Raw genomic sequence first — 12368 nt, 5'->3', positions numbered from 1 at the left:
TCCCTGTTTGTTTACAACTGCTTCAGAAAAAGGTGCTTATAATAGATGCAGTTTCATTTCAGAAAATGGTAAATTAGTGGCTTTTCTAAGAAGTAGGTATGTTAACAATATAGATATTTTTATTCTAGGAGAGCTTCTTTTGCATTGAGCATGGAATGCTCAACTTAAGTTGTTTATCCATTTATATTGTCATTACTTGTTAGCTTACTGACTACTCTGGGTTAAGCTTTTGATCTAGTTGTTTCTCTGGTGTCTAAAATAAGCTGGAGTGTGCAGCGTCACATGTCCGAGTCTGATACTGCTGGGAAAAGTGGATGCTGTAATATATAAAATACCTAGAAGACTCTTATATGTGTTTTGACAGATTGGCAAAATGAGATATGTCAGTGTTCGTGACTTTAAAGGGAAAGTCTTAATTGATATTAGAGAATATTGGATGGATCAAGAAGGTGAAATGAAGCCTGGAAGAAAAGGTATTGTTCTGCTTCATGTTATTTTTGTATTATAACGTTGTCTGCAGTTTGCTGGGGAACTTTGTGTATCTTTTTTTTAAACTTTGTTGCTACATGATGTTTTACAGTAATAATTTTACTTTTTTATAATGTGTATTTTAACAAATATTTAGTTTTATCTGTAGATTATAAACAAAAGTGATTTCATTGGCTTGAGTCAATTTTCCTGAAGACATACTCCATGATTTATGGAAAACAAGGCATCAAATACAAGCAGATTTGCTCGGGTGTTGTAGACATAGCCATACTTCCCCAGCCCCCCAATTAACTTAATGCAATTTCTTTCTTTCAATCGGATTTCTTATTTCAGAATTCACTGAAAAGATGTAACTTACTCATTTATGATAAAATGTTAATTTCTTTAAAACAAGTGATTCAATTTTATCAAATTTAGGTGAAAATAATTAAAAAAAATTAATGTGACTGATTTGGAAAATGTATGTCAAGATTTTAGTTAGCTGAAAATACCTCAAAATGTTCAAGTTTTTGTATTGTGCTTCCAATCTGCAGCACAGCACAAGCCTTTAATTGCCACTCTCATACTTCCTTTTCATGGCACACCTTCCCAGGACCGTACTCAGGACTTTGCCACGTGTGAGAAGAGATTGTGAGGATAGTTGTGGTAGCTTTGCTTAATGCTGCGTTGCTTCTATTAGAAAAGACTACTTTTAATAGGTTTTCATTTTGTGCCAAGGAAAGATGTAAGTATGAAGCATTCTGCCACGGAAGTTGAAGGCATTTAATGAACAATCAGCGTAAGATTTGTTATGTTGTTCTGGAGTGCCTAGGAACAGCTCAGTGAATAGACATCTGCGAAGTTCGGGAAGCGTTTTCAACATTTCTTAATTAACCAGTGAGCATAGGTTTGTATGAGCAGGGGTACTGGTTCTGTACAGGGATATTTCTTGGTTTGTATTTGTTACTACTTCTAAGGGCTTATAACTTGCTGTGTTTTGAGGTGGAAGTCAAAAGTATATGCATCTTGAGTGGCAAACCATAAGGAGGTTCAATGGCTAGACCGAGTGACAAAAATTACATGATGTAGATAGAAATGTTTATCGATGTGGCAGAAGGGTCTGAAACATGTCAAGATGATAATAATCTAATGTGATATGTGAGTCTAGTGTTCCACTGATGCAAGCCACTTATCTAGCTATCCTAAAAACAGTATAAGCAGTTGAAATTGTTTAGTAAAAATCAGAGAAAAAATGCAACAATTTAAATTACAGTGTCTGATTGTTTCAGAGAGCAAGTGTGAACTGCATGCAGTTCATCTGGTGTGTGTTTTGGGAACATCTTGATATTTGGTCCCCTAGTAACGGTTAGCACACCTGACCTGTTTTCAGGAGAAACCCGCCCTCTAAAGACTGATGGAAAACTGCTTAGGGTAACTCCATGAAAACTGCTTGGGGCTCAAAATGACAATGCTGCACTGGTAAGACAGTGGTAGTAGGAGGAAAAAAAAAAAAGATGATGAGCCCCGAAAATGAAATTGAAAGTTTCACCTGTTTTCAGGTCCTTCTCCACCTGCAGGGAGAAAGCAATGAAGGAAGCCTGATTGCTGAGCGGGGAGGGTGGGGGTAAATAGTAGAAGAGTCTGTCTGGAGAGAGTATGAGAGGTAGGCCTGTGAGTCTCTATTTGCATAGAGTTGACACAGAGATTTGAGGGAGACTGGAGCACAAAGGTAGCAAGGAAGCATGTGCCTGGACTCAAGCTTGAGGAGGTACAAATTTAGAAATTCACTCAAAGCTATAGTGAACCTGAAGTGAAAAAATTCTGTGTTGGTTTGTGAGTGTTAGGGAGTGAAATAGAGTCTCTGCAAAATGTCACTTACAGCATGTGTTGTTTACAATGCTTTAAGACACCGAATGAAGAAGAACCCACAAATCATTTAAAAGTGCATCAGGGTTCAGTACACAGAAGTAGGGCTTTTGGGAGCCTACAGGAATATGGATGATTTTCTGCTTCTCACTCAGGGCTTTTGTGCTACCTTCTACCAAGGCCAGAGGTGTATTTCACTTCCTGATTTAGCCCTACACTTGGGAATGAATTTGTTACACTGTTAACTTTCTTTATAGTTTAAGCCTGTTCAGAGGTAAGCTAGATTCTAAAGGTTGTGGAGAAGCACGCACAAACTCCGGGATGGTGGAAAACAGAATTCGCTTTATTGCAGGCAGACACACATGTTTATACTTCTTAGCAAGAAGCTTTATTTATGGGTTACAAACAGGAGACCAGACTATGCAACCAGGGTTGTTATCAGCTCATGTACTCCTTCAGTCACTCTCTTATCACACAGGGAGAACAGACTTTCCCAGGTCTGTTTTGATCACACTCTCCCATTCACTCCCATGCACATCTTGGGTACGAGAAGCCTCTTATCTGTCCATTCTCACAGACAAACTCCCAACATGAGCTATACTCAGCTGGTCAGGATCTCTTTTCATAATTAGCAAGCAAGAGTTAGGTACTTGTTTAGAAAAGAGCTCAAGGACGAAAGTCTTAATTCTGCAATGCATTGCTGCCAGCACAGCTAACTGTAAAGTGTATCCACAAAAGGTAAACTCAGGTGTTCCAAATGAGTAGTTTCGCTTCATAATCCAGACAGTTGCTGAAGTAGCTCAAGCATTAATAGTTATGACATAGTCTTTGGGTAAGAAGTCAGCCTTGATAGCAGTTATGCAAGATTGTGCATCATAATTTTCTGCCCTAACTGTGTATTTTTTAATGTATTTCAGGTATTTCTTTGAATCCAGAACAGTGGAACCAGCTGAAGGAACAAATTTCTGATATTGATGATGCAGTAAGAAAACTGTAAAGACAAAGCCATACAGAAACTTTTATCATTTCAGTTGTTACAAGCGGTCTTTTTACATTGGCTTTTGTTTTCTAAAATATTGTTTTCCAAGCTATTGTATATTTGGATTGCAAAACAATTTGTAAGATGAATACTTTTTTTATGTGCATTAAAAGTGTATTCTGAGTGAAGCTATTTGTGTATACTTTACTAAAAGGAGATGTGTTGCTTTCACCTCATGATGTAAAATAAACAAATCAAATAATATGTAAAGCATACTTGTTTATGACCTTTTGATTGGAGGTGTTTGCTGATAAGGCCACCTAATAGCTTTAGTCTCTGTTTTAGTTTCAGTTTAGTTAGTGGTTAGTACGAATTTGTTTTCTGAGGAGATTTCTTAAAATGTCTCTGTTTAATTTTTATTATTTTTCATACTCTTTGGTATTGCCCCGACAGCTTTCTGCTTTAAGACTTGATACACACAGCGAATACTTGGTAAAACACGTTTTTGTAGATAACTTTAAATACACTATTTGCTAATTTACCCTATTTATTCAGATGTAAACAGTCCTGGGTACGTAGACTTTTTTGCATTACTTGCATGAAGTATTATGATAAACAGTAACACTTGAACACAGGCCACATGCTGTTCCTTCCCATTTTTCTATAGCTTGCTTGACTTAGAACATGCAATTAACCTTTCTTGGGCCATAGATTTTAGAATGTGATGTTTAAACCTTTATCATAATAGACATATACCTCAGAGTAAGAATAGTATTTAAAAGCTCCAGATACGGTTATTAGTTAGGTACCCTTTCAAGCTTTACAGTGAATTCATTCTTGGACACATACTTAGTAAACAGTTAACTGGTCTTTGTAGGACTTCTGTTTGTTTGAGAGTATTGTGCAAACAGCCATGCTTCAACGAGGCTGTAACACAGGTTAAACAGTCAAACAGGGTTAAAATGGCTTCAGCCAAAATGGCTGGCTGTCCTGCTTGTGCCCCGTCCACACTGCCTGCCCGAACCTCTTAACCTGGCTTGCTTTGTGTGGGGTCACGTGGGCACAGTTGTTTTATCTCTTGTACAAAAGAAACTTAGGCTTTCAGTGGGGCGCTGGTACATGGCTCACTGTGACTAGCAAACTTTGCTTGTCAGCTGTCGTACTACTCTGTTAAGAGGAGCTGCTGTCCAGTGGAAGCTCTATTAGGCTGCCCCAGTTGAAGGGCTTCTTGGTAGGTGTCACAAACAGTGAAATGAAGAAGGGAGAGTACGATGTTTGAGAAAAACGGGAGAGATAAGGAACACACTGGTGTGGAACTTAATGGCAAAGATCAAAGTTAGCCGACACATAACTACAGTGAGGAGGTGGATGTTAGTGGAATTGGAGAATAGTTTGTTTTCTAACTTAATTCAGTTACTCAAAGGTGGAAGATGAAACAACTTCATGAAAAATTGGTTGAGCTTTAATTTTCCCATTTTGTATTAATGTAGTTTTTAAATTTATAGATAAACAGGATTTAGTATTTGTTTAATTTTGGAATATCTTAATATATTGTTTGCATGGACATGCCATGAACAGATTGTTCCTGTGCTGGAGAGTTTATAATTCAATACAAATAGATGTTGAAGGGGGAGGAAGGCTGATTCCATCAAATTAAAAATACGTTATTTAATTTATGTAAAAGTTACATCAGATACCTCCACCTGATTTTAACTTACTGTTGTTGACATACTACAAGTAAAGTCAAGATCAGTTTTTGTATAGCTCATGAGTTTTTAAGAACTGCTTAAGAGTGAAAAGATGTTTTGTAGCAGCGGATGCATTTTTGGGCACAACATTCTTTTCTGAGTGACTCCTAAAGGCATGTAGGGGTGTTTGGACCAAATGGAGTGAATCTGAAATATCTTCTAAAATTTCATAGATGAGTGAATGAAATGAGTTGCTTCAGACCACTATCAACCGGTACTAGGTGCTTTTTATTTGTGGTATGTATATATGATTTTTTTGTTTTAAATCTGAAATCTTGCAACCAAATTTCACCCCTTTAACCTCAGAACTTTCGTGTGGGTACTCTGAAATGCAGGAATGGCCAAGGGATCTGGGGCTGTTTAGCCTGAAGGAGAGTAGACTGAGGGGAAGACCTCATCGCTCTCTACAACTACTTGAAAGGAGGTTGTAGAGAGGCGGGGGTTGGTCTGTTCTCCCTAGTGGCGAGTGATAGGGTGAGGGGAAATGGCCTTAAGTTGCGCCAGGGAAGGTTCAGGTTAGATATTAGGAAGAGACGGGCAGATGTTGTGCTGAGGGACATGGTTTAGTGGAGTTGACGTGGCTTGGACAAAGGTTGGACTTGATGATCTAGAAGATCTCTTCCAAACGAAACTCTTCTATGATTGATTCTGTGATTCTGTTAGATGAAACATTGTCCTCACTTGATTACTGTGGTAGCAGGTCATTGAATGGCAGTTATATATCAGTGTACGCTATAGTTGCGTTCAGGAAGGTGGAGAATTAAATTCATTTAAGGGTGAATAAATGAAAAAAATTAGATATAGTGATTAGTTCTCTTGTGGAAACCAATGGTAGAGGTGTTCAAAGAAATTAGTATTCCTTAACCAAGAACTATTATTTCTTATTTCAGGTAACCCCCTTTCTGAATTTATGGTGATGATTACTGGAGCTGTTTATCCCATTTTACTTGATAATTTTACAGGCAGTTTGATTTTACTTAGGTTTTCCACCTGCCAGTTTATTTCTGCCTATAATAATGATAAAATACCGTATATTTTACCTGAGCCAGTCTTAACATCTGCATGAATGTATTACAAAAGAGGTAATTAAATAAGCCAGTCAGTTTCACAGGTGAACTCAAATGGGATGACTTCCCATCCCATGGAAATGGGATGATTGTGAGGGAATTCATTACACCTCAGGTGACTGATGTGCTTATTATTTGATAAAATTTTGGCACGTTTAGTGTTATTTTGAAAGAAATAGTTTGTACTGATTTGTTATGTAATTGTCTACGGCTGTAGTCTTTCTAATTTGAGGGAAAAAAAAAAGTAAAGGTTGTTTTCTTGCAGACAAAGTGGTAGGTAGGGTACCTGTAGAAGTGTCCATGGAAGAAAATTGTGCATGTATGAAAAGGCTGTGTTATATGAGGTAAAAGCAGTGTGCCCTCTCCCACTGAAGTGGCAAAAGAAAGATGCATTTGATTCTTGATGTTTGTGCAGGGCATATTAGCAATATGTTTTATAAATTAAACCTACTGTGGAGCTTAGGGGGAGAAATACGTCTGCCAAAGTAACGTATGTGTGATAAATCAAACTGTCATGTGCGATATTGCTCTTCTGCAGAGATGTTCATATTGAAATTAAACAAATGCATACTAAGTTTGATATTTCTGTTAAAGGAAATGCCCTAGTTTACGTACTTCTTATGTGATCTGTTAGCAAAAAAAAAATGATGATTGTAATTCTGGTAACTCAAATGTCATACTGTTTACCATGTGGAATGTTTCATGTTTTGCTCTGGTGGTATCTACTGCAGAGAGGCCACTGGAAATATGAGCCCTCCAACTGTAACTACCTTAATGTTCAAATAAAAAAAAAGTTAAATGGCATACGTGTAATAACAATTTGAACACTTGGAAATAAATGAAAACTTCTGTTGACAAAGTGTTATGTTTAATAGAAGTTTAGCTGCACTAAATTTTTTTCTTAAATTGTCATGAAAACTACTGTTTGTTTCTTGTAACTTTTTGTAATTTGGAAATTTTAGAACTTAACCGTCTTATTCTTGGTCCATGTTTGTGGGCAGGGTATTGATTATGTAGACTGGAGGGATAGATGTTTTTCATGATGATAAAGTAAGTGATGTCATGTAAGTATGGGAGCAGCAAATGTAACACACTTTAAAAACACCAAACAAAAGGAAAGTGCCTGATGAATTGCTAGTGTTAGGAGAGTGGCTGATTATATTCTTTAGTGGAGTTTCTTTTTGATCTGACAGTAAATGTAACCACAGATTAGATAGAAAAAAGCTTCTCACGCATTTGTTTGTTACTGGTCAGTTAACTCAATGTAGTCATCTTTAGGAAGGATGTTTGACTTTCATGTTTTCTATGACTGATTTGTTGGAAGTGGATTAACTCATTGTGACCTTGAACCTGACAGATTTTTCTTCAAGTAATTTTGATCAGTAGCAGTTTATAGCCATGGAAACAGAAATTAATGCGTCTTAAATAGAAGAAACAGAGTTTGGGGTTGTTGAAGGGTCATCATGTCCTGCCTGTTTCTCAGTTACTGCTATCCTCTTGCCATCATCTTTGGCTGTGGCTTTGGTGGCTGTGTATGGAAGAGCAATCTGATAGTGTTTTTCCTGTTGTGAATCAAGCCTGCATCCCTTCTACTCTTGGCTTTGTATTGTAACATAAAAGTGCAAAGATACCTGCCGAAGAACTGAAGTGAACCGTCCTTGGGTTAGTGATGGTTTATCAGTGAACCTTAAATCATGCTGTCTTGTGAGCAGAGACACATGCTGTTAGTCGTGGGGATAACTTAAACACTGAGAACTTGGTGACAGCTATTCCCTTGGTATTGCACTTCATTTAAAGAAGTGTTCTATTTTGTGGGTTTTTTTTGTGAGAGCTGCTTAATTTGTTTTTCATTGTACTTCCTTTTTTGCTTTCAATGAATCCATATACTTGTCATTGATGGGATGGCAAATGACCTAGGAACTGAGGTTGGTTTGAGGACTCAGGTGTTCAACAGCATTATCCTTAGGACAGAGGAGGGCTCTGAATCCTAAAGGTGGATAAAGCCTGTCATAAAACTGCAAAAGTTGGTGAAATGAACAGACTGTTCTTGGAAATTTCTGGGTGTGTTTGCTGAGGCTAAAAAGCCTACTTGGCCAGCATGTCTAGTAGACTACTGTTAGTTGTCAGTTCACTTGGGCAGCAGTTAGAAACTACTGAAGTAAAGAAATGCTAAAATTTTATGTAACACTGTTACTTGTGTTTATATCTAAAGAGCAACTGTTTCGCCCCTTAAGAGTTTAAATGTTTTGTGTTTTCCCTACTAGCCTAATGTGTCAGAATAATGTTCAGGCTACTGAAAATAAAGTCCATTTCATCTTAGGAATAGAAATAGCTGAGTCTGTTCACTAATATGTCATCACACAACATACCTGAAGGAGAAGCGAATTACATGGTATATTAAGAACCAGCTTGATTGACATGAGTCTAAACAACTAACTACTTGAAATTGTAGGTTAGGTGGTATGTAGCAATAAAATTTTGCAGTGTTTGTGGTGTCGATTTTATGTAATCTTTCAAGCTTTTTTTGCTAGCTATCTCAACATGAAATGGCTCTGCAGAGCTCTATTGTTTCCTCTGCTTTCCATTTACTGTCCTTTACTGAGATCTATGTTTACTGAGATTTATATTCTGACTGAAAGCATCCTTCCAGCTCTTGGAACATAAGGATCTCTTGACTACATTCATGTTGTCACAAGGAGTATCTTAATGATTGGATCCTAGTGATAGTTGGCAGATACAGCTGCTGTTGCTAACACCGGCCAGTTAGTCATATGCCTTTATATTTTTATTTTTTAACATAGTGATAAAGTGTACTTAAAATAGTTGGATTGCTCTTGCCAACACATGTACTTCCTAAAGGAAGTAATTTTCTTCATACTAGCTTAGATTATTATATGCAGTGCAAATACTGGACAAATGCTTTTTCTCCTGAAGTGATTATTAACAATTTGGAAAATACCACAGTAAGAGGGGAAAAAAATGAATTATCACCTGGATATCTGCTTACCATAAGCAAGAATATTTGTAATTGCAGTGGTTTTGTTAATGGAAAGAAAACTCAGTTGCTTGGGTAGCCTGAAAAGTTCTTATAGGGTTATATAAGTACCATTGATGATTATGATATAAAGACTGCCCTTCCTCTCTGTTGGAAGAAACTTTTGAACAATGCTCATTTGCAGTGTGCTTGTCCCTACGTATACTTTTTAAGAGATTTGTCAGCTATGTTGTGTAGTCCTGTTTCAGTAATAGGAGAACTAGTTGTCCTGATTTACTCTGAGGCACTCCTTTGAGACTATAGGGAAAGTGCGTATTTTTTCTTGTTTTCACACAGCATGTATTATGCCTCTGTTACATAGTAATGTGCCTTTCATCTATGAAAATAGTTTGTAGTAATCTGTGGAAAATGTTTGTGGCTTATCTGTTAAAAAGTTTGGGAACAAACATTTTGGATTTTGGGGACAATTTTTTGTAAACAAGTTATCTAGGTATTTTCCCTGCTCCTCATATACAGTAATTAATGCCTTGGTATTTTTATTTTGTGCCACTTGCAGGAAACTGAGATAATTTTTTCCTGTGATCATTAAGGAGTTTTACAACTCCTTATTTTTAACATTCTCCAGTTGCAACTTTTGAAATGAACTTGAAAGGATCGAGCTTGGATGCTTGTCTTAGTAGATTTTGTTAAGATTCCTAGCTTGTTATCTGGCAGACGCTGCTCTCTGGTCTGAGCAACTGTTGAAAGAGAAGTGTCTGTCAAGACTGTAAAATTGTAAGCTTGTGATATGCCATGTGGAAAGGTGAAGAATGGAAATTTGCAGCTAAAGAAATTAGTTATTTTCTGAACTTTTTCAGGACATGTTCCAGAAACAATATCTTTCCCATTCTGAAGGCAAAAACTAAATCTAAAATAGTTAAAAACTGCTAAGCTTAAATTGGAGCTGCTTCTGTTCAAACACAAGTTCATCAGATGTGCCTTTTTTAATGCAATATTTTTTAAAAAGTTATAGCAATTATACTTTTAATAAGAAATCTGCCTAGATAAACACTACTGTATACCAATATGTAGTTTTTAAGTGGTTTTTATTTGTGCTTTTGATACACTGAACCATTCATCTTAATTGAATAGATGAATTTCTGTGGTGCTTTGTAAGAACTTTGGAGCCTTCCACAGGTGGCTGAAGGATGAGACCTGTTAACTTGTGTGGAAGTTCTTTGACAAAGAGGCTGCTATGTGCTTTGGGAAATGAGTTTGATTTGCTTTAGGTCTCTTCTTTTAGGTTTTGCCTCAAAGCCTTGGTTGCATGGCAGTCTGCTGTGTTAATGAAGGGCACAACTGACTCTTGTTAAAGAGTTTTTGGTGTGTTTATTGTATTTAAGTCAAATTTTTATGGATATTTGTTAATTAAACATTCTGTTTTGTATGGTTTTGTCTTCAAGAGGATTGAAATCAGCATATGGTCAAGAAATTTATAATTCTGCAGTTGATAACATTTTTTTAGATAATTTTCAGTTCTGTTTTGCATCTGATTACATTTCTACATGAGTCATTGCTGATGTACTTCCGCAGTGGCTCAGGCATCACTGGCAAGCAGGCTGGACCAGTACCAGCCCTGCTGCACAAACCGTCAGAGCTGCGCGAGGCCGAATCTTCTCAGGGACCAAAGAGCCTCTGCCGTGTCTTGTCAGAAGATAATGGTGCCAGCCCAACCTAGGACTGGACAAAACTAAAACTGCCATAACTGCACACCTGGACAAACACAGTGGCGGAGTTTGTCTATGAGGCCATCACTTCTTGCTGTAAATGCCTGTAGCCTCTTCAGAGCCCACATTGCTCTCTTGCATGGCAGTGATGTACACTTGAGCAGGGATGCCTCTCAGAGTTACTCCTTGAAGCCGAGAGACCTTTTACCTGGCATCTGATATCTCTAGCAAGGTAAGAGGCATTTTACATTTTCCCTAAAAGTGTACTGTGTGCTAGTGACATACATACCCAGCTGTAGCTGTAGTAAGTAGAAGGGTGTTTGACCACCGTCTAATCATTTAAACCATCATTCAAGTCATTGTCAAATCATTGTTTCATTTTAATTTAATTATTGCTTAATCACCATTTAATTTCTATTCAATCATCGATTAATTATCATTTGGTCATGGTTTAATCATTAATAAAACCCTTTTAGTTAACCCTGTAGCAATGACTTCTTTTAACAAATCACGTGCGACAGGTACTAAGTCTCAGTCTATGCACTTTGATTTCTTGGATGTTGTAGCATAGAAAGGTCATTGCAAGTGTCTGTTGGGAAAGAACTGGAAATCTACACTTGTGTGACCTCTAATAATGCTGCATTATTGGTTTGGAATCTGTCACTCTGAACATATTTCTAAACCTTGGTCTTTCAGAGTCAGATTTGTCCCTGGCTTGTGGAGGACTCCACAAGAGTAAAGTCATCTCAGAGAGAGTATTGGATTATGATGGCAAATAGTTGTGAATAAAGCTTCTGTGACTGCTGTGTACTGCTGGCTGCCACTAGTGCCAGGACTCTTGCAGCACTTAGAAATGAAACACCTGTTGGAGGGCTTTCCTCTGCTTCTTGACACATGAACCTTTGGTCAATACTTGGACTTCGGCAGGACAAGGATTTGAGTTACTGTTTTCAAAACAATGAGAGCTGAAATTAAACATTGTCTTAAATACCACCCTCTTATTCTGTTAATGATGGGACTGAGGACATTAGAGAACAGTTGTCTGCAACCCTCAGGAAAAACGTTCCTGTGTCAATTCCATTTGATGACTTAATTGGCCAATGATTTGGAGATATATTTTTATATTGGTATGACTCCTTCGAGGAATATGATAAGACAGTGATCATTGTTCAGGATATTTAGAATAACATTTGTGTTTACTGTTGCTAAGAATTTTGTTCCAGCCTGTAGGAAAACTGCCAGAACAGTGAGATGAAAATGAGCACAGATCACATGGACCACATCAGAACCTCTGTTGTCCTAGGACTTCACTGTTTCAGAACTCTGAGTGTTTACTGCTGTAAAGTGTATGAAGATGTGCAAAATTTGTGAACATGGATTACTACATGTGGTCTTCTTGACTTATACTCTGAAAAGGTGGTCTCTGCTCATACCTGTTCTTCTGGTACTGAAGGATGGCATTTTTTTTGTGACATGGAGTGTGAATACATTTCTATTACATACAGATTTTCCTGGTTGATCAGCAATCTTGTTATGATC

At 37.4% G+C, this 12368-nt stretch overlaps 1 protein-coding gene across 1 annotated transcript in view; it reads left to right on the top strand.

Annotated features, from left to right (window-relative positions):
• SUB1 (SUB1 homolog (S. cerevisiae)) overlaps window positions 1-3586 on the top strand; it is an 11395-nt gene extending 7809 nt beyond the window's left edge. The window contains exons 3-4 of the mRNA XM_009878912.1: window positions 365-473; window positions 3252-3586. Of these exons, the coding sequence (XP_009877214.1) occupies window positions 365-473; window positions 3252-3331 (189 nt within the window). The 3' untranslated portion in view covers window positions 3332-3586. The remainder of the gene's footprint in view (window positions 1-364; window positions 474-3251) is intronic.
• The last annotated feature ends 8782 nt before the right edge of the window (window positions 3587-12368 follow it).

This window comes from Apaloderma vittatum, unplaced genomic scaffold (assembly GCF_000703405.1).
Source record: "Apaloderma vittatum isolate BGI_N311 unplaced genomic scaffold, ASM70340v1 scaffold12281, whole genome shotgun sequence".
NCBI lineage: Eukaryota > Metazoa > Chordata > Aves > Trogoniformes > Trogonidae > Apaloderma > Apaloderma vittatum.
The sequence above is the reverse complement of the archived record's forward strand: the minus strand, read 5'-3'. Positions and strand labels throughout refer to the sequence as shown.